We start from the raw sequence: 23,431 nt of genomic DNA, 5'->3' as shown, positions 1-23,431 counted from the left end.
AATTTGAGATCTCTCCTGAAGTTATTAACCAGCAGCAACAAAGTCTTCACTTCTGGGTAAGGGTCAGCTGGAACATTTCACTGACCATATACAAGCATTCAATATTAAACTCTCACTTTTCAAGAATCAGTTAGACAAAGGAAATGCAATTTCTTTTGTAAAATTATCTTCATTGAAGGACTCAGATATTAAAACAGACGAAAACTGTCAACCAGTTCTACATAATAGAGGAAGAATTCCAGTTTTGATTTAAGAGTGAGGTGTGCTAGGGCATTCAGTGAATATTGCTGACATTTGCACTGACCTGCAGCTTTATGTACATGGACATCAATGACAAATTTAATAACAAGGCAAATGTTCTAGATTTCTGCAAGGACTTCCATCAAGATTGATTTCCTTATTTACACAAGATGGCTACAGGCATAATATGAATGTTTTGTTCCACATCAATCTTTGAAGAAGTATTTCTAACACCAAAGAGCTTTAAAATTCCTACGTGAAAATGTCAGACTGTAACCTTATCTGCAAACTACATCTACAAAGCACATGAATCATTTCACTGAATACAGAAAAGAAGAGTAAGCAGATAAAGAGTGCACAAACTGATTAAAATCATTACATTCATTATTTATGGTTAAGTAGAATGAGAAATATATAACTACTTCACTCTAACATTTTGTGGAAGCATTACATTTTTAGTTCATTTGTTAAATTTATTGCAGTGCAATCTTCTTTAAAATGCCTTTTGTGTTTCTTGTTGCAATATTAGTAAGTCTAAGAAGTAAATGTTATCTAGATTGTCTCCTCTCAAGTCTCTGCATGGCTCCCCACTCCATGATGTTTGAGGTGGTACAGTGTTCACAGGTCTGCATTTGTCGTCTGCTTGCAGAGTATGTTGGATTTGAAGCCCTGATCAAAGTGGAAATATGGCATTTTGAGTAGGTGGGATTCTCCCAGAATTATTTAGATCCTTTGGAGAATACACACACAAAAAAAAATCCACCTAATTTGCAAAATAAATCCGACAGGTGAAATACCCACAGACTTCTAGAAGAATGTAATAATTGCAATTATAAAGGAAACAGTTGGTGACAGGTGTGAATACTACCAAACAATTAGTTTACTAAGTCATGCTCACAATAGAGTGACAAAATTATTTACAGAAGAAAAAAAAAAAAAAACAACTGATAGAAGTCACCTCAAGGGAGATCAATTTTTGTTCTACCAAGAGGAAAGAAAACACTACAGTATCACAGAACCATGCCAAGCAACACATGTTTGCACAATCATCTGTTATCTGCAAGCTACTATGCTGCATGTGGCAGATGGTACATAGTGTTAGAAGTTTCCTCCCTTAGTTTTTCTTTGAAATTACACTGTGATATCTAGCACTTCGTTTCTCTACACTAAATTTTGGGTGTCTGTAAAGCCAAACAGATCCAATCAGTTGAAAGAAAACAGTGGTTCCCATAAAATCTATTCACTGGAGTAAAAACCTTATCATGTATTTGAAATATTTTTAGTAAGCTCATTCTGATACAGTAACAGGTGCATCTGCGTCATCTTGGCCACTAAAATCAACGTAAAAATTACAACTTTCACAATTTTAATGAATGAGAGGGCATAATGCCTTACATGACCATTGTCTGCATCAATATTTAGACTTATCAAGTTATAAGGAACGTCATTTTGATTGCAAGCTTGAAATGTTAATTAAACCTGTACATCTGTCTTAATCTCTACTGGTGCTCCACACAAAGAACAAAATGTGCAGCATATTTCTCTTGTTGGTAACACAGAGGGCAGGTATGATTGAACTGCAGGCACCGATAGCAACGCGTAGGGTTTGGGATGTAGGGGCGAACGGAAATTATCTCATAGCCTGCTTTTATTTTCGATGGCAGTTTAACTCTGTCAAATATCAAGAAGACAGTTCGGGTTGGAATGATGTTCGTGTCAACCCTTTTCATAACTCTATGAACAGCCGTTACGCCCTGGTCAGACAGGTAGTGTTGAATTTCCTCGTCAGACAATACGTCGAGAGAGCATGTATAAACGACTCCACGTAAGGAATTTAAAGTGCAGTGCGCTTCCACCGGACAGGGAAGGTGTGGAGCAGTGAAGCACGCAGCAATTTTTGTGCCTGGAGGGCACTGACTGTTTCTAACAACAAGGTGCCATTCAGTAATCTGGACCAAGACTACAGGACCTGCAATTGCGTTGACACCTTTCTGAATAATGAAAGGGTTGACCGTGGAGAAGTCGTGACCTTCATCAGACCGAGAAACAACAAGGAACTGTGGCAATGATGGAAGAACTGTCTGTGGCTGAGACTCAGTGAACTTACGCTTGTGAGCAGCCATAGTTGAAGATGAGGAAACCATTGCAGAATAATCCCCCACGATTACCGGCGTCTCCGATGGTGCACTCCTCCCTTGTGGGGGCCCTCCCGCCTTAGGTGATTGTTCACACCTCCCGAGAAACGGACGGAGGGACCAATTGGCACTTTCGGAAGGTATCAGCTCGGGTAATCACCCCTCCCTGGGCCTGGCCGTTACCAGGGGGTATGTACGTGTCCTACCTGTCTACCCAGGGCAGGGAATTACGCGTTACCCCGTCACCGGCTACGCACGAAAATGCGTGGGTCGGCCTTCAGACACGCACAGGGAGGAAGAAAGGGAAAGGAAAGAAGAGAGGTCTCAAATGCCGCAGAGGAGAGGGGGCGAGGAGAGGGGGCGAGGAGAGGGGGCGAGGAGAGGGGGCGAGGAGAGGGGGCGAGGAGAGGGGGCGAGGAGAGGGGGCGAGGAGAGGGGGCGAGGAGAGGGGGCGAGGAGAGGGGGCGAGGAGAGGGGGCGAGGAGAGGGGGCGAGGAGAGGGGGCGAGGAGAGGGGGCGAGGAGAGGGGGCGAGGAGAGGGGGCGAGGAGAGGGGGCGAGGAGAGGGGGCGAGGAGAGGGGGCGAGGAGAGGGGGCGAGGAGAGGGGGCGAGGAGAGGGGGCGAGGAGAGGGGGCGAGGAGAGGGGGCGAGGAGAGGGGGCGAGGAGAGGGGGCGAGGAGAGGGGGCGAGGAGAGGGGGCGAGGAGAGGGGGCGAGGAGAGGGGGCGAGGAGAGGGGGCGAGGAGAGGGGGCGAGGAGAGGGGGCGAGGAGAGGGGGCGAGGAGAGGGGGCGAGGAGAGGGGGCGAGGAGAGGGGGCGAGGAGAGGGGGCGAGGAGAGGGGGCGAGGAGAGGGGGCGAGGAGAGGGGGCGAGGAGAGGGGGCGAGGAGAGGGGGCGAGGAGAGGGGGCGAGGAGAGGGGGCGAGGAGAGGGGGCGAGGAGAGGGGGCGAGGAGAGGGGGCGAGGAGAGGGGGCGAGGAGAGGGGGCGAGGAGAGGGGGCGAGGAGAGGGGGCGAGGAGAGGGGGCGAGGAGAGGGGGCGAGGAGAGGGGGCGAGGAGAGGGGGCGAGGAGAGGGGGCGAGGAGAGGGGGCGAGGAGAGGGGGCGAGGAGAGGGGGCGAGGAGAGGGGGCGAGGAGAGGGGGCGAGGAGAGGGGGCGAGGAGAGGGGGCGAGGAGAGGGGGCGAGGAGAGGGGGCGAGGAGAGGGGGCGAGGAGAGGGGGCGAGGAGAGGGGGCGAGGAGAGGGGGCGAGGAGAGGGGGCGAGGAGAGGGGGCGAGGAGAGGGGGCGAGGAGAGGGGGCGAGGAGAGGGGGCGAGGAGAGGGGGCGAGGAGAGGGGGCGAGGAGAGGGGGCGAGGAGAGGGGGCGAGGAGAGGGGGCGAGGAGAGGGGGCGAGGAGAGGGGGCGAGGAGAGGGGGCGAGGAGAGGGGGCGAGGAGAGGGGGCGAGGAGAGGGGGCGAGGAGAGGGGGCGAGGAGAGGGGGCGAGGAGAGGGGGCGAGGAGAGGGGGCGAGGAGAGGGGGCGAGGAGAGGGGGCGAGGAGAGGGGGCGAGGAGAGGGGGCGAGGAGAGGGGGCGAGGAGAGGGGGCGAGGAGAGGGGGCGAGGAGAGGGGGCGAGGAGAGGGGGCGAGGAGAGGGGGCGAGGAGAGGGGGCGAGGAGAGGGGGCGAGGAGAGGGGGCGAGGAGAGGGGGCGAGGAGAGGGGGCGAGGAGAGGGGGCGAGGAGAGGGGGCGAGGAGAGGGGGCGAGGAGAGGGGGCGAGGAGAGGGGGCGAGGAGAGGGGGCGAGGAGAGGGGGCGAGGAGAGGGGGCGAGGAGAGGGGGCGAGGAGAGGGGGCGAGGAGAGGGGGCGAGGAGAGGGGGCGAGGAGAGGGGGCGAGGAGAGGGGGCGAGGAGAGGGGGCGAGGAGAGGGGGCGAGGAGAGGGGGCGAGGAGAGGGGGCGAGGAGAGGGGGCGAGGAGAGGGGGCGAGGAGAGGGGGCGAGGAGAAGAGGTGAGGAGAAGAGGTGAGGAGAAGAGGTGAGGAGAAGAGGTGAGGAGAAGAGGTGAGGAGAAGAGGTGAGGAGAAGAGAAGGACAAAGGAAGGATGAAAACATGCAAGCAGAGAAAGCGAAGAATGTGTTACATTTTCAAGCGCCCGTCTCTGGGCGTAGGCACAAACCATACTCCCAGAGGGGGAGAAAGGGAAGGAAAGAGCCAGAGGTGAGGGGAGGGGGGGGGCCAAAGATGGGGGATAGGGAAGGATGCGGAAAAGGAAGGTATGCAGCCCAGAAAGGAAGGAGGGCCACATTAGCTCAGGGTCCCGTGCTCGCTACGCACGTATCCACAAAAGAGTTGTGGACGCCCTGGGGGGAAAAATGGATGTGTGAAATCACATTGGATGTGGTTTCTTCATGCCAAATACTATGGTAAAAAGAATGTTGCTACTTCAAGAAGGCATTGCTATATTTCTGGCCTACATATTTACATTTGTTGTAGCCAACAAACACAGTCTTTTTGAAAATCGTAAGACTTGTCAAACCACAGACTCAAAGCTTTCTGCATCAATCTTCTAAGAAAATAGAAGTACTTCAGTACCATTACCTAAAGGAAAGTAATCAAGTAACATAGTTCTTCAGTGTGAAATCTCAATTATAAATACAACTGATTAGTATAGCAACTAGCAAAAGCTCTCCTTTACACCCTGACATGAAATAAGTACACTCCCTCATTATGCAACATTCAGCATATGCCAGAAATTTCTTTTCAATACTAAAATCTCTTTCCACTTTCACAGCACTAACTTCACTCCCTCTTCCCATCATACCCCATAACTTCACCGCACTCTTCTTACCTATACTACTTCCTGTGGCAAAAAGTTCATACAATGGGCTGTTTCCTCACCCACACACTCAGAAAGGTGCAGCCATGTCATCCTCATTTCTGGTATGTTGCCACTTACCCATACACGTACATTTCATTTCATATGCAAAGTACGCAAGTGCCGCTTTAATTTTTTTCTAGATTAAATTCACACATTTCTTACACACTGGAGATTTAATAGTTAAGACGCAGCAGTTTTACACAACATACAGTGTTTAGTAACTTATTTACCTGTTACTGTAAATGTCATGTTCAGCAAATTTTTACCAATATTTTCCTTGGATACAAGTTTCAGTGTTACTGGTATTGGAACTGGTGGATCTGGAGCAGGAATCCAGTGTGTCTTCCTGGAAATTAATTTTAAATGTGGTCAAAATATTAAAAAGATAGGGCACTGTTAGTTATTTGTGAAATATTAATGCAAACTTATATGTCTAGCATTTGAATTGTGTGTAAGAATACAATATGCTTAGCTAGAACAATCCAAGTTTTCAATCACTAGATATTCAGAATAATTCTAATGAAAGGACATCAGCTTTAAGATGATTGTATTAAGTCTTTACCCCAGGAATGTAATGACAGGTAGCAGATATGGGAAGCCACAATATAGTTGGCGGCGACATTGTTCACTTGAAGTATGTACCATTTTTGCTTGTTCTATGTGAGGAACTATGGATTTCACAGACTGGGGGCTGTTCACATCCATGTCAACTAGCCAATAACCAGACTCGTGGTGATACTCTCTGCCTGATGAATCGTGGAATACTTGTTTCGTATGCTGGGAAGCAAAATAGAATTTAAATAAGTTCTAAACAAAAATGGTTTTGAGTACATAGAAATTTTTGCACACTGACATAAATTGAACATTTTATCTCATCACACAAAGAAGCTCTATAATCAAACAATTGTGACACATTAAGCCGTAAAAAGTTAACCAATTTTTAGAAACAACATACCATAAGCATATCATATCTACTGCTGAAAGTAATAATACAAATTAATCTGTTTTCACTCTCCTTCTCCCCATTTAATGTTTAAATGACACAGTCTATTAATGTGTAGCTAAAAATTGAAAGAATATGCTTTGTTTGTGGTCCTCAAGCTCAAGAATATAGTGCAAAAGATGATCACAAATGATCAAACACCCTCATTATAGTAGTAGTGGAACTAGTAGTATTTAAAGATAAATGACACACCGGAGAAGAGGGGAGGGGGGGGGGGGGGGGGGGGGAGGTGCGGCTCCATCACAATCGGCTGAATGAGTGACAATGCAGTAGTTGGTGTGTAATGTACAACACTTACAACAAACATTTCTGAATGCTATTTTTCCTGCAATATGAGGGGGAGAGGGGTAGAGATGAAACTTCAGACCAGGCAGTCTTATTTCAATACTGCACCAAATAATTAGTAAGATCATTACTAATGGCATAGAAACATAAGTCAGGCAAAAGTAAAAGTCGACTTCAAAAGTGGATATGGTACAGTCAACCATTTTTAGAACAAAGCAAAGGGCCAGAATTAGCCTTTATCTGACTTGCACTGATTGAGAAATGCTTTTGACACAATTTGAATACCTTCCTAGTATTGGCCCTCTAGAAATAAGGGGCTGATTGAACCAATATTAGTATACTGAGAAACAAACAAAATGTACTAGAGGCATATATTTAATGGACACATGGTAAGCACTGCTTATCTGGTATAAACCAACAGATATGTTTAAAGCATTCCTTACATCGGTTGACAAGTGTGATATTTTTGGGCTAACAGTTCTGATTTTTCACTATTCTCATGAGAAGTCAATCAGCAAACATCATGATGTTCGTTATGCATTATGATGCAATCAAGGACTGAGTTCTCTGTATGGGTTATACAAGTGGCCACTTGAGTTCTGGGTAGCATGGTTAGCTGCTACCCCCAGTCATCAGGTCCCATAGTGAGGTGAGTGTGGGTCTTGGTGTGAGGTTAAGAGTCACTAAAACTTAATTTCTTATTGATTGCTACATACAATGTGCACATGGTTGAGAAAAATGGCCACTTACGTATGTCATAAATTTTTTTTAAGTTACCTCAGTGCAATTAACAGCTTTAACAGTGTGTAACCCGAGTTGCAAAGGGATACCGCTGTTGGCAGCGAGGTAAGCAACTAAATTCTTTGCATATTATACTGCTGAGTGCCCAGATCATGGAAATACAAGCAGGGCAGCACTAGTGTGAATGTGGCGCTTTGCTGTCCTCAGTTTCCAAGGGGAGAAGACCACAACACCAACAGGTACCCCTTCAACGTGTAATGCAATGATGTATATAGGCATAGATGCAGCATGTGGTGAGGCCACGGCAGCTGTCTCGACTAGCTCCCACCACAAAGCAAAAGAGAGAAATAAAATTACTTCAATTTTGGTAACAGATTCAGACGCCTAACTACATTCTGAACAATTTGATATTAAACTAACCACTCCATTGATTAATTAATCAATCTACAACCTTCATTATCATTTTTTTTTCACTATTAATTTTTCAAAGCAACCAGGCACCACCGATGTCTTCCTACACAGAGGACCATTGGTTGAGTGGAGGGTGGGGTAATTTTAATGTTCCCAATTCAATTAAAATAAAATAAAAAATCCCTAATATAGAGAAGTCCAGCAAATTTCCCTGGCTGTTATTTCAAAGCTAAGTTGAAGCCACATTGTGATGGAGGCATTCCAGTTCCTCCAACTTTTAAAGATTTGGCACTCAAAAAGGGGTCCCAGCCTGAGAGGCAAAGAGAGTATGCCTGCCAGAGAAAGGCTGCACTAACAGTTCGTTTCCACTGCCTCTTATGTTGGCTGCAGGAACCTAGTCATTAACTGTGGATGGACACCAAGGTGAGGCATCCGAGATTATAGGTAGCACAGACAGCTAGTCTTCAACCCCACTGAGTTGCTGTTTCTTAACAGGCATACATGAGAACGATCACATGGCACTTACCACATTTTGTTGCAAGTGTTGCCTTCCATCGCTTTGGAATCATTCTTGTGTTCAGCCATCCGTGACTGGTTTGCCACGACTCATTTTAAGAAGTACACTGCATTTGTAGTGATTATGACAATGCTATCACAACATCTGCACCACAAGATGCTGGCATTGCAATTCCACAAGTTGTAGTTGTGGTAAGCTTTACTGTCCAAACACTATTTTCTGTGATGATACTTGTTACCCATGACTGGCTTCTTTCATTAACATGTTGAAATTTGGTTTACTTTCCACATTGTCCAGGGATTGGAATTTATTCTGTTAGTTTAACTATTTATGGATTTATTTGTAATTTCTAACTTGACATACAGCAAGTCAGTTGCTCATCACGAGGCTATTATTTGTGGGCAATGCTTGAAGGAAGACATTGTGACATGGCTACCTCAATTTTGTGTGCTAATTTCTGAATACGTGATTTCATTATTGGTACCTACTCACTTTCATTGGTGTGTAGCTTCCATCCTGTCATTTTGTTCAATTAATCCATTGCCATGTGACAACACACTGGGAGTAGGAGAGGGAGTCTGACCTAGGTATGATCCAGGGACAGGAGATCAGCAAATGAATGATCTGTTAGGAATAGTGATGATTAGTGTGCCTCCAAAGGTCATTTATTTCATCTCTACAGTCTGTGTAGCAATAGAACAGCAACAGTTGTGACAACTGCAATAGTAACACTAGATTTCATGGTCATGAAATTATTTTAGTCATCATGGTCATGTGTTCCCAGTCGTTCACCAAGAGCATGCGAGATATATATATTTTCACTGCAATTAACAACACCCAACACCTCAAACATGTGAGAACACTCAGGAAGCGGAACAGGCAGTTTTTTAATTGGACAGATAAAAAATCTGCTCACCAACACACAAAAAAACTGTTGTGATTGGCAAGCTTTTGGAGCCAGTGGCTCCTTCAGGCAGAAAAGTTAAAGGGAAAGGAAGAAGGATGAAGGAAAAGGACTGGAGAGGTCTAGGAAAAGGGGTAGATTTTGGTGAAAGCCAACCAGAACCACAGGTCAGGGGAGACCTACCGTACTAGATGAGAAGGAAAGACTGATTGTTGGGGACTGCATCAGATAAGATTTGAAAACCTGAGAGCTTAAAGGTGGAAGACAGGGTAATATACAAGACAGATTACTACTAAAACATCGAGCATGAGTTAATAAAAGTGAGTAAGCTAAGTGCATTGTACATAACGAAACTGGGAGGGGGCAGTGACAAACAGATGAGAAACACATTGAAATATGTAGAAAACTAAAACAGAGTGAAGCAAAGAGTAGTTACAGTGAAGAAAAGCTGAGACTGAAGAAATTAACATAAATTAAGACCAGGTGGGTGACAAGAACCAAGGACATGATGTTGTGCTGACTCCCACCTGTGGAGTTCTGAGAAACTCGTTATACTAAAACAAGTAGTCTGGTGGACAAAGAAGGATAAATGTCAGAGGCTCCACATGGTGCACAGTCCCTTTCTCCCAGGAATCACATGAAAACTTAGTGTAGTGTCCAGTACAGCGACACACTGACAGTCAGTGACCTAAGAGGATGAATCGGCTGACCACCTCAGGGCCCTGGCTCCCAAGGCACCACTGGCTGCAGCACTGACTGGTGCCAATGCACCACCCAGTGATGAGCCAAGTGCCGCCACTGACACCAAGTCTGACACCAGCGGAGCCCACACTGACACTGACAACCATCTGCAAGATGGTGTTGCTGAGACAGTCACATAATCATTAACACCGCCACTTCCAGACCCCAATCACAACCAGGTAAGTGTTGCTTTGTGACCAACTGTTGTTGCATATGTGAAAGCTATGTTGAGCCAGCTGCTGGCCACAGTTGCAGCACACAATGTGTACAAAAATAAAATAAAAATTAGACATGCACAGTGTGTACTTGCATACACAAAGCTAGAAATTCAGGTAAGTTTGAGATGCTATTGCGAGCCATAGAAGCAGTAAAGAACTCATCTGCAGAGACCCTTCAGACCCACAGCAAGGAATTTGAGTTGTCTTTATGCAAAGGCGGTTGATTTGTGAAAGCAGAGTGAGATGCTAGACCGTACCGTTCGAAAATAAAGAAGCGAAACTCGGCTAAACAGATGCGAGGTTCAAGGGGATTGAGAAGAAAAAAGTCAATATTGCTTTTCAAAATGGCAATTTAATATTTGGATGCTAAGTGGCAAAACAGAGGAATGTTTAGACTTGATATAAACAAGGAAAATAAATGTACTTGGACTCAGCAAAACCAAAAAGAAGGGACAAGGATTGGAAGAACTTTGAGAGGTGTACCATCTAGCATGGTTCAGAGGAACCTAAACCAAAAATGGAGTCTCCATTATTATGGATCACTGAATGAAAGATCACGTAGTAGATGTAAAATGTTTCTGAATGGATTCTTCACATAGAACTAAAATTAAAATCTTCACAGAATATCACTATCATTGAGTGCTATGCACTTCAGACAAAAGGAAAATTTTGAAGAAGACCATGAGGAAAGCTGAAGAAGGGGAGGAACAATTCTCATAGATGACATGAGCGCCCATGTGGGGGACTGTAAGAGATAGTTATGAGAGTATTCTAGGGTCAATCATATGGGTGGGAGCCACGAAACTCCAAACATAATAGATACCTTGACTTCCAAATGACTAACAGTTTTGTAGCAGAGAACTCATGGTGTCAAAAACAAAAAAAAACCTAAGATCACAAGGTACAGATGGGATGGAAAATATGAATCCCTTGTAGACTTATAGATTGAGAAACAACTGCAAAAAGAGATTGTTGGTGCAAAATAGACTGTTGGAAGTTAAAGTGATCCCTGGTGATCACAGACTGATCATAGTCTGCTTTTCAATAAGCTGGAAGAATTAAGAAGGGCACTGGAGAAACTACTCAGGATGTGGAACCTGAAGGCCAGTGATAAACTAGTAAAATTCCAATACAACATCAAGACAGCATTTCGTAGGGCGGATATGTATATGAAGTTTGGAAGGTATGAAAAGGTCTGAAAGAAAATCTTATTACAATAACCAACAAAGTCTGTAGACTAATCAGCAGCACAAGAGAATGGAAGGGAACTTTATGGTAGAATGAAAGAACAAGAACTGTTGGCGTACACAAGGAGATCGTGTTTAGAACAGACTGGACAGACCATAGTATGGAACCATATAGAATCTTTGAGAATAAAGCAAGATTAGTTGTTACAGAAGAAAGAGAGAGGTGGCCTAACAAGTTGAGCGATGAACTGAGAGAGAGGATGTTAATCGAAATAAGAAAATGCTATATGGAATGATGAAAAATAGAGAGATAAGGAACATTCCAGGTATCTGACAGACACCAATGTAAATCTAATCATGGATTACATGATTAAGAAACTTTGAAGTCTACTTTGATGAGCTGTGAATTATGTACAGCATACACAAGACGACAATGCTGTGTCACATCCTTTTTGACTGACACTACGACAAAGAACTTTGAATGATGTCTAAGATGCCTGAAAATACATCAAAACTGGAAAAAATTCCACCGGTGTTGACAAAGTAAATGGGGAAATCACCAAAGCCATAGGATCTGCAAGACATCAATGGATCTACAGACACTCTTGTAGATACAGAAAGAAGGGAAGGTAACTGTTGTTCCGAAAATGGGAATGTAATTCCAGTTTTAAAGACAGTTGATAGACAAATTCCTTAATTATAGAGGTATCACTGTAACATCTCAAGTTTGTAAACTTTATTAAATAATTACAGGGAGTACGATCAGAATTCACACTGGAAAAAAACCCTTGAGAGAAGAATATGAATTCAGGAAGGGGAGACAGACAACTAATTTCTTCTCTCCACTCCTTAGTGGCAAAATACTATGAACCGACTGAGACCTGTGGTGAGACTTTCTGGATATAAAGAAAACATTTGGTACTGTGAGAAGGAAAGAAGTGTGCGAAACACTGAAGAACACTTGAATACAGGATGAAACTGTACACGGAATCAAGAATTTGTATGGTGATAGCCCACATTGAGGTCAAAACACCCATAGGCACTGTAGCCTCTCATATGAAATCTGGGTTAAGCAAGGTGGAGTTCTGTCTCTTCATCTTTCCAGCACTGTAACGAATGAGAGTCGAGGAGAAGTATGCCAAACAAGTAGAGATGAAAAAATAAAATCCATATTATATGCTGATGACTAGTGTCTGTGGGGAGATTCTAAAGACCTGTTAAACACTTGGACAGAAGCTGCTGAAGTATATGGTCTCATTGTTATCTAGAAGGGAAGTGAGACAATGGCCATAAAAAGGTATGGACAACCAATGGGACCATGTTGAAATGAAGGGAAACAGTTACAGTTAACCATTTATTTTAAGTATCTTGGTAGTGTTGCCTCTAATATTGATTATATAGGCAAAGAAATCACAAAATGCAAGCATGTAGTAACTTCTATCAAATGACTAAAGACATAATATGGAATAAGAAAGTATTGCAAAAATGTAAGTGTGTCATCTATACAACCTATTACATTCTCTTTCTGATGTCTGGTTGTGAAACATGGGTCATGAGAAAGACAACCACAGAACTCAATCAACTCTGATGGGTTTTGTCCATAGCATGGTCTGGAAGACGCGGAGGGATAGAGCACAAAATGTGCAAGTCCAATAACAGGCCCAAGTTGTATTAATTAAAGACAAAATGGCTGACATGGTATCAACATATGGAAATTAACAGGTTACCAAGAGTAATGTATGATTTGACACTTAAGAGATGAAAGACCCAAAGGAAGCCTAAAACTCAGGTAGAAGGACAGAGTGAAATCTGACATCGAGCTGAGTGGACATACCTGGGACAGGTAAATTGTGCACAAACTTTGCTTTCTGACCCATCAATTATGGTGGGATGGTGGTGGTGATCTGAAATGCTCAGTACTGTTTTGAATCAGCAGAGGGAAAATTAGGAGAACCTGAAACAATGATTGTGGACAAGGTATCTTAGAATCCAAGATAGTTGATGAGTTTGCAGGTGTAACTCATGAGCCTATGCCAGGTCAGCTGCTACTATTGGAAGTGCAGGTAGAAAGCACACTACTGGGGTCACCCCTGTTCACAACACCGAACAGCATCACGTTTGTGGTATTAGGTTCGCACAGTATTCTTGTGTCAGCTGCCACATGTGTCAGTGCACTACATGCAACCCCAGTGGTTGTGCCAGTAGAAAGACCACTGGAGCAGACTGATCAGATAACACAAGACTATTAACTACCACAGAGAGTTGGTTTTGCTCTGCTGGGGATGATCATACTGAATCAAATTTTGTCTCAGGTTTCCTGGGGTTGCACCAACTGACTTATTTTTTTTGCAAGTCTCCTCAGTACTTCAATGTGACAACTGTTGGTCCCTGGAAGGTTTTTAAAATGCATGGATATTTTCATAGCTGCCATGGAACTGCATGTATGGCTTGATGTTTGAATGGATCACAACTAACAGTAATAAACACATTTTCTACTGCAATGTTTGTTCATAGTTTCTCTCATTAACTGCTATCATAGGCCATGCCACAAATCAAAGAATACAGATTTCCCCCCTCATTTTGAATGGTCTTGCTATATTTTCCCCAAGATAACCACAACATCCAATGCTCTAAGTGAAGAAGTAAAAGAACAGTTGTTTTACACTTTACTGTCTGTGATGCAATGTAGTTCTGGATCTTGTTTGCTGAAAATCTTTTATTGCAGCTAACTGGTGTCACTTTTCTAGAAAATAATAGATCCAGGTAAGTGGAGAAAGATGACTATGCTGCTCCTTGTGGTTAGGAAATCACGATGTAATATGTCAGATTCAATTTCTTTCACACACTTTTGCAGATGTTTTCCCTGTCACTGACACCTTATCTAATGTGTTACAAGCCAGAGCTTATGATATAGGCTAATGTGTAATAAAAATTAAAGCGATGTTGGAAATCAATCATGACAGATTTGAAATAATATGATAAAGAGTCATTAGTGACAAATACACAGATGAACCAGTAATTAAATATGTTGTGGATCCGTTTTTTTGGTCTCGTGAGAAGAATTAAGGACAACAGAGTAACTAAAGTACTCTTACAACATTCCAATAACAAAAATCAATGGATCAAAGATATACAAAAAGACTTTGAAGCCAAAAACATTTCTTATGTGGAAGAATTCACCGGGGAAGGGGGGGGGGGGGGAGGTGGAAGAAAAGAAGCAGCAGCAACGCAAGTCAATGAGGAAGTACCGGGGGGTGGGGGGTGGGGGGAGAATGGAAAAACCACCTTATTCAAAAGGGATTCTCTTCTAACCAATTGTTTTTAGTGGTCCACAGTTGGACAGAGTTGATCCAAAAAGAAACAGCGTTACCCTGAACTTGCATTACAGTCAAAAAAAGCCTGTTAAGAATTATTTGTTGTGTGATCCTATTTAAGATCACATGTAGTGGTTGCACATATTTCTGGAGTAATAGGCCATGAAAGTGTTGGTGATTTGTACTGAAGTTTATTATCAAATATACTCCTCTGAACTACAGACTGTAAAATTTTAAGATTCTTCAAATTTATTTTGAACATTTCTGCAGCCATTGCCTTAGCTGGGAGAAGCTTTTCAACCATAAAAATGATAAAGCAATGACTTCTCCAGGAAGGTAATTTCAACTTTAAAAGTGATATTTTATTCTGCTAACCTTAACAAAACATTTGGTACACTCCACTGTTTAGCATGTACATGGAGACACTTTTACAAATTACATATCTTTGTTCACCACTGTCTCATAGGGCAACACTTCTGTGGGAATGGTTGTACATTCCATCAACCAGTCTGGCCCAAATGAATGTTACACAGGACTAGACGGGACGGAATGGCCCTAGCACATACATCACACACAACAACTTACTACATATCACAGAAAAAACCATTTACTCAATTAGAAGAAAGAATCTCATTGACAAGTTACAGTGATCACTTTGATGCTGATGATAATAATTCTCATCTAATTGTGAATGGACGAACACTTGCTGCCATATAGGGAGCAATACATAGCTTGAAAATTCCATTAGTTCTGAAATCAACACTGGTATGGAACAGGCTAATAATAATAATAATAATAATAATAATAATAATAATAATAATAATATTATTATTATTATTATGCTTTGGACAACATGTGCTGGACAATGCTTTCTTGAATGTCTATAGTAACTGATCTCTCTGTATGCAGGATCAGTGCAGTTAACTGACCTTAGCAAAGAAATAACTAAAAATTGTTCACAGAGTAATATTATTCTGTGGACAGTGTCCAGTGAATCACTTAGTTATTAATTATTCCTCATCTATATATTTCTAATATCATCACTGTCCAGTGCATACACAGTGGGGCCTCCTTAATACAGGGCATTACCATGTCACTTCTTTGCCAACTGATACAGGGTTTAGAATGCAATTTGCATGGTTGGTTCAATTCACCAGACTCTGATGATCAGATTAGTCCCTGATGACTATTTTTCTGCACCCTTGAAATCACTTACAGCCCTCTGTTTTTCTACTGCTGGCTCTCCATAAGCAATTGCTAGACACGCTATGTTGCTGTATGCCAACAAGATGACTCCTTGTCTTATGGCTTGAACCTAAATTAATCACTCAGCAAGCCGTTAAATGGCTGGTATCACATGAACCAACTTATTTTTACAATCACAACAGAACTGTGGAAAGCGTGTCTTGTCATGCGCATTGCTAGGCATCTATGCACGGAGTGCCCCTGAGGAGAACCTGCTGCCAAGAGGCTGCTTGATGCTACACATGGTCTGCAATGCTGTGTGTGCCGGTTGACATGTCATCTGCTCAGAGCTAGCCTGTCTGTTACCACAGACGTGTGGCACATGCTAAAATGGATTTGCACATTGCCACACTTTCAAGAAATCAGTTATATTTTATTCATTAGCACGTAACACAAATAGGACCAAAAGGGCATGATACAATGTACATAATCAAGTAATCAGACACAATGAAATGGCTTCTTCAGCTATCTATTCCATTTGATGCCTATGTCTGTAGATGCCATTAAAAACTTTGTTGAAAAGATTAGCACGTCACAAAATAACAGTAATAGGTAACACCCTGTTATATCAAATGGGCGTGTAGCGCACTACAGTGACTTAATTCTCATGAATGGCAAAGAGTACAGTCAATTGTTCTACAAAATGGGAACAGTAACTGTGTCTCCCCAAGGCTCTATTTTTGATCCTATTCTCCTATTCTATGTTAATGATGTGCCCATCAACGTAAACACTCCATATGATAATACATATTTTCTAACTACAGGTCATGAAGCATAAAAAAAACTTGTGACTGCATTATTATTACTTCTCATTAGCTTAGGAACATGGTTCTAGCTAAACAAGTTGACTTAGCATGTCAAAAAACACGTTGTGCTATTCAAGACCGAGCAGTTGAAATGACAGGAAATTACAGATCTAGAATGAGTGGAATCAGTCAAATTTCTAGGACTAAACCTAGGTAAGAGTTTACACTGGAATGTACTTAACAAGTATAAAGTAAATTATGCAGGTTTATATTTCAAACAATGGAAAATTCAGGATGGAATGTAACAATATTAGAGAAGGAAAGTTGCTACTCACCATATAGTGGAGATGCCGAGTCGTGATAGGCACAACAAAAAGATTCACATAATTATAGCTTTCGGCCATTAAGGCCTTTGTCAGCAAAACAAACACACACACACACACACACACACACACACACACACACACACACGTCTGCAGTCTCAGACAACTGAAACCACACTGTGAGCAGCAGCACCAGTGCATGATGGGAGTGGTAGTAAGGAGGAGGCTGGAGCGGGGAGGGGGAGGGATAGTATGGTGGGGATGACAGACAGTGAAGTGCCGCAGTTTAGACAGAGGGTTGGAGAGAACGTGGGGAGGGGGAGGGGTAAGTAGTGGAAAGGAGAGAAATAAAAAGAAATTAAAAGACTGGGTGGGGTGGTGAAATGGCTGTGTAGTGCTGGAATGGGAACAGGGAGGGGGCTGGATGGGTGAGGACAGTGACTAACAAAGGTTGAGGCCAGGAGAGTTACAGGAACGTAGGATGTATCGCAGGGAAAGTTCCCACCAGCACAATTCAGAAAAGCTGGTGCTGATGGGAACGATCCATATGGCACTGGCTGTTAAGCAGTCATTGAGATGAGGGATATCATATTTGGCAGCGTGTTCAACAACAGGGTGGTCCATTTTTTTTTTTTTTTTTTTTTTTTTGGCCACAGTTTGTTGGTGGCCATTCATGCAGACAGACAGCTTGTTGGTTGTCATGCCTATCAACAATGCAGCACAGTGGTTGCAGCTTAGCTTGTAAATCACATGACTGGTTTCACAGATAGCCCTGCCTTTGGTGGGATAGGTGATGTTAGTGACCAGACTGGAGTAGGTGGTGGTGGTGGTGGTGGTGGTAGGAGGATGTATGGGCTCCTTTTACCGACCTCCCGACTCAGCAGCATTAGTGGTAGAACAACTGAGAGAAAATTTGGAATACATTTCACATAAATTTTCTCAGCATGTTATAGTCTTAGGTGGAGATTTAAATTTACCAGATATAGACCGGGACACTCAGATGTTTAGGACGGGTGGTAGGGACAGAGCATCAAGTGACATTATACTGAGTGCACTATCCGAAAATTACCTCGAGCAATTAAACAGAGAACCGACTTGTGGAGATAACATCTTGGACCTACTGATAACAGACAGACCCGAACTTTTAGACACTGTATGTGCAGAACAGGGAATCAGTGATCCTAAGGCCGTTGCAGCATCCCTCAATATGGAAGTTAATAGGAATATAAAAAAAGGTAGGAAGGTTTATCTGTTTAGCAAGAATAATAGAAGGCAGATTTCAGACTACCTAACAGATCAAAACAAAAATTTCTGTTCCGGCACTGACAATGTTGAGTGTTTATGGAAAAAGTGCGCTTTTGACAGGTACGTGCCGAGTACAACTGTGAGGGACGGGAAAAACCCACCGTGGTTCAACAACAAAGTTAGGAAACTACTGCGAAAGCAAAGAGAGCTTCACTCGAAGTGTAAATGCAGCCAAAACCTCTCAGACAAACAGAAGCTAAACGATGTCAAAGTTAGCATAAGGAGGGCTATGCATGAAGCATGCAGTGAATTCGAAAGTAAAATTCTATGTACCAACTTGACAGAAAATCCTAGGAAGTTCTGGTCTTACGTTACATCAGTAAGTGGCTCGAAACAGCATATCCAGACACTCCGGGATGATGATGGCATTGAAACAGAGGGTGACACACGTAAAGCTGAAATACTAAACACCTTTTTCCAAAGCTGTTTCACAGAGGAAGACCGCACTGCAGTTCCTTTTCTAAATCCTCGCACAAACGAAAAAATGGCTGACATTGAAATAAGCGTCCAAGGAATAGAAAAGCAACTGGAATCACTCAACAGAGGAAAGTCCACTGGGCCTGACGGGATACCAATTCGATTCTACACAGAGTATGCGAAAGAACTTGCCCGCCCGCCCGCCCCCCCCCCCCCCCCCCTTCTAACAGCCGTGTACTGTAAGTCTCTAGAGGAACAGAAGGTTCCAAATGATTGGAAAAGAGCACAGGTAGTTCCAGTTTTCAAGAAGTGTCTTCGAGCAGATGCACAAAACTATAGGCCTAAATCTCTGACATCGATCTGTTGTAGAATTTTAGAACATGGTTTTCGCTCGCGTATCATGTCATTTCTGGAAACCCAGAATCTACTCTTTAGGAATCAACATAGATTCCGGAAACAGCGATCGTGTGAGACCCAACTTGCTTTATTTGTTCATGAGACCCAGAAAATATTAGATACAGGCTCCCAGGTAGATGTCATTTTCCTTGACTTCCGGAAGGCGTTTGATACAGTTCCGCACTGTCGCCTGATAAACAAACTAAGAGCCTACGGAATATCAGACCAGCTGTGTGGCTGAATTGAAGAGTTTTCAGCAAACAGAACACAGCATGTTGTTATCAACGGAGAGACGTCTACAGACATTAAAGTAACCTCTGGCGTGAAACAGGGGAGTGTTATGGGACCATTGCTTTTCACAATATATATAAATGACCTAGTAGATAGTGTCGGAAGTTCCATGCGGCTTTTCGCGGATGATGCTGTAGTATACAAAGAAGTTGCAGCATTAGAAAATTGTAGCGTAATGCAGGAAGATCTACGGCAGATAGGCACTTGGTGCAGGGAGTGGCATCTGACCCTTAACATAGACAAATGTAATGTATTGCAAATACATAGAAAGAAGGATCCTTTATTGTACGATTACATGATAGTGGAACAAACACTGGTAGCAGTTACTTCTGTAAAATATCTGGGAGTATGCGTGCGGACGATTTGAAGTGGAATGATCATATAAAGTTAATTGTTGGTAAGGCAGGTGCCAGGTTGAGATTCATTGGGAAAGTCCTTAGAAAATGTAGTCCATCAACAAAGGAGCTGGCTTACAAAACACTCGTTTGACCTATACTTGAGTATTGCTTATCAGTGTGGGATCCATACCAAATCGGGTTGACAGAGGAGATAGAGAAGATCCAAAGAAGGGTGGCGCGTTTCGTCACAGGGTTATTTGATAAGCGTGATAGCGTTACGGAGATGTTTAGCAAACTCAAGTGGCAGACTCTGCAAGATAGGCGCTCTGGATTGCGGTGTAGCTTGCTCGCCAGGTTTCGAGAGGGTGCGTTTCTGGATGAGGTATCTAATATATTGCTTCCCCTACTTATACCTCCTGAGGAGATCATGAATGTAAAATTAGAGAGATTCGAGTGCGCACGGAGGCTTTCAGACAGTCGTTCTTCCCGCGAACCATATGCGACTAGAAAAGAAAAGGGAGGTAATGACAGTGGCACAAAGTGCCCTCCGCCACACACCGTTGGGTGGCTTGCGGAGTATAAATGTAGATGTAGATGTAGAGGTCTTGCATCTAGGTCTATTACAGGGGTATGAGCCATGAGGCAAGGGATTGGGAGCAGGGGTTGTGTAAGGATGGACGAGTATATTGTGTAGGTTTGGTGGACGGCAAATACCACTGTAGGAGGGGTGGGAAGGACAGTGGGCACGACATTTCTCATTTCAGGGCATGACGAGAGGTAATCTAAGCCCTGGCAGAGAATGTAATTAAGTTGCTCCAGTCCCGGATAGTACTGAGTTATGAGGAGAATGCTCCTCTGTGGGACTTTGGGATGTGGTGGGAGACTAGAAAGGTAAGGCCTGGGAGATTTGTTTTTGTACAATGTTGGGAGAATAATTGCAGTCAGTAAAGGCTTCAATGAGACCCTTGGTATATTTTGAGAGGGACTGCTCATCACTGTAGATGAGATGACCACAGGTGGCTAGGCTGTATGGAAGGGACTTCTTGGTATGGAATGGGTGGCAGCTGTGTAAGTGGAGGTATTGCTAGAGGTTAGTAGGTTTGATATGGATGGAGGTACTGATGCAGCCATCTATGAGGTAGAGGTCAACATCTAGGAAGGTGGCTTGCTGGGTTGAGTAGGACCAGGTGAAGGAAATGGGGGAGAAGTAGTTGAGGTTCTGGAGGAATGTGAATAGGGCATCCTCACATCCAATGAATCTGAACCAGGTGAGGAGTTTAGAATTCTTGGTGTTTATAAAAGATTCCTCTAGATGGCCCATGAATAGGTTGGCATAGGATGGTGTCATGTGGGTGCCTGTAGCCGTACCTTGGATTTGTTTGTAGGTAATGCCTTCAAAGAAGTAATTGTGGGTGACTATATAGTTGGTCATGGCGACTAGGAAGGAGGTTGTTGGCTTGAAATCCACAGGACATTTGGAAAGGTAGTGTTTGATAGTAGTAAGGCCATGGACATTAGGAATGTTAGTGTTCCTGGAGGTGGCAGCATTAGTGACGAGCAGGGCACCATGTGGTAAAGGGACAGGAACTGTGGAGAGTCAGTCGAGGAAATGGTTGCTATATTTTATATAGGAGGACAGGTTCTGGGTAATAGGTCTATGAGAGCAGAGATTCTCTCAGTGGGGCACAGTAACCAGCCACAATGGGGCATTCTGAATAGTTCGGTTTATGGACTTTAGGAAGCTGGGAGTGCGGGGAGTGGTAGGGATAATTACAGAGATGGACTCTGGGGAGAGGTTCTGGGATGAGCGTAAGGATTTGAGTAGCGCCTGGAGATCTTGCTGGATTACTGGAATGGGGTCACTGTGGCAAGGTTTGTAGGTGTAAGTATCCGACAGCTGAGAGTCATTCTGCCACATAATCCTTGCAGTTCAAAACCAAGGTGGTGGAGCCTTTGTCTGCAGGTAGAATTACAAGGTTGGGATCAGTTCTTAGATGGTTGACTGCAGTTCTTTCTGCTCACGTAAGGTTAATTTGCATGTTGAGGGATTTGGGGAATGAGGGTGAGACAAGGTTTGAGGTTAAGAAATTCTGGAAAGTTAACAGGGGGTGGTTTGGAGGCAGTGAGGGTGGATCACGGTTGGATAGAGGATTGAACTGAGTTAGGCAAGGTTCAATATTGGTATTTGGTTGAGTCTGATTGGTAGGGTTGGTTGTGAAAAGACGTTTCCACTTTAGGGACCAGGAGAAGGGTAGAAGGCCTTTAACTAGTCCTGCATGATTGAATTTGGGAGAGGGGCAAAAGGTGAGGCCCTTGGAAAGGACTGATATTTCTATGGGAGTAAGGCTTCTGGAGGAAAGTTTCATGACTGTGTTGCAGGTCTGTTTAGGTTTTGGGTTCTGTGTAGTTGTGGGAGGGAGTTTTGGAGGGTGGGTGAAGTGTAGTAGGTCTGCAAGACAGGGCTCGTCAGCTATGAGCTGACGTGGGGAAGGTTTGGAGATGGTTGTAGACATGGTGGACTGTGGTACTCCGAGGCTGGAAAAAGAAGTGACCATGATGGAGAGCTTTTTGAGGTGGCGTTGTGCATGTTGCTCAAGTTCTTGCAGGGCAAGAGTTTCAATGTGTGCTGCAGCACTGGTGCTGCTGCTCGCAGAGTGGTTTCAGTTGTCTGAGACTGCAGACATCTGTGCAAAAACCACACACACACACACACACACACACACACACACACACACACACACACACACACAATGGCCTTAATGGCTGAAAGCGATAATTGTGTGAATCATTTTGTTGTGCCCATCGCAACTCAGTATCTCCGCTATATGGTGAGTAGCAGGTTTACATTTGTAATTCAAATAATATTCCGAGTAGTTGATATGGACACACAATTTTTTTTCACTTATTAATTTCATCTTTGAGCATTTTGTGCATACACAATCTATGTGGAGATTCAAAGTTAATTTGAAATCAAAGTTCACACCCAAGAGTTTAACAGACATACAACAGCTGTTGGTATTGCATAAACTAAAAATTTCACACTATTATTATTTTCAATCGGTAATAAGGTATGGCTCTGATTTTTGAAGAAACTGATAATATACAGCAGACCGGAAAGCTACAGAATAAATGTCATCAGAAATGTGTGCTGCACACCAAAGGGGATTGCGTACTCTATCATTTAAGAGCTCGAACACACTTCTCTTTTTTGTTATGGTTTTAGGGTGCAAAAATGCCATGGTCATAAGTGACCGTTCTGTGGCTTAGGGAAGAGTAAAAAACTGATTGGGAAATCAGCCGCAAGTGGAGCGGTGATGTTATCTCACTGACACTGATAAACTCGAGGACGCTATCGGCTGAGCAAGTGTCATCTGCTAAAATGGAAGATATATTAGGCAACAGCTGTAAACAGGCATATAGCAGAGTAAAATAAGGACACTGAAGTAAAAGGTGTCTCACCGTCCATGGTTGAGAGCAGTGGGGACAAAGTGGGGGGAGGTTTGCCATTTAAAAGATGTCGATGGCTAAAAAGACAGTGCCCTATTTGGAGTCTAGTTAAAATTACCTCCTCCCGACAATGAGGTCAGGAGGAAGAGGTCCAAGAACAGGGAAGATGTATCACGTCATGCAACTTGTTATTGGGAAGTGTAGACCAATGTGTGTGCCATGAAAGAGAAACACAACAACATAAAACACACTGTAGATTGGCTAAGGGAACCATGCAGACAGAGGGCCGAGGAAGAGGGACTGCAGCTTTGGCCGCTATATCAGCTGCCTCATTTACACGGATACCAACATGCCCTGGGATCCAGAGGAATG

The 23,431-nt window shown here is 43.6% G+C and overlaps 1 protein-coding gene across 2 annotated transcripts in view; it reads right to left on the bottom strand.

Moving 5' to 3' along the window:
• The window catches only part of LOC126187590 (endoplasmic reticulum metallopeptidase 1-like), a 303,753-nt gene that overhangs the window by 3,994 nt on the left and 276,328 nt on the right, over nucleotides 1-23,431 (bottom strand). For both annotated transcript variants that reach the window (XM_049928772.1, XM_049928773.1), the window contains 2 exons: nucleotides 5,793-6,007; nucleotides 5,461-5,576 (listed from right to left, as the gene is read on the bottom strand). In XM_049928772.1, the coding sequence (XP_049784729.1) occupies nucleotides 5,461-5,576; nucleotides 5,793-6,007 (331 nt within the window). The remainder of the gene's footprint in view (nucleotides 1-5,460; nucleotides 5,577-5,792; nucleotides 6,008-23,431) is intronic.

This window comes from Schistocerca cancellata, chromosome 5, assembly GCF_023864275.1.
Source record: "Schistocerca cancellata isolate TAMUIC-IGC-003103 chromosome 5, iqSchCanc2.1, whole genome shotgun sequence".
Lineage (NCBI taxonomy): Eukaryota > Metazoa > Arthropoda > Insecta > Orthoptera > Acrididae > Schistocerca > Schistocerca cancellata.
Note: the sequence above shows the minus strand (reverse complement) of the source record. Positions and strands in the feature narration are given on the sequence as shown.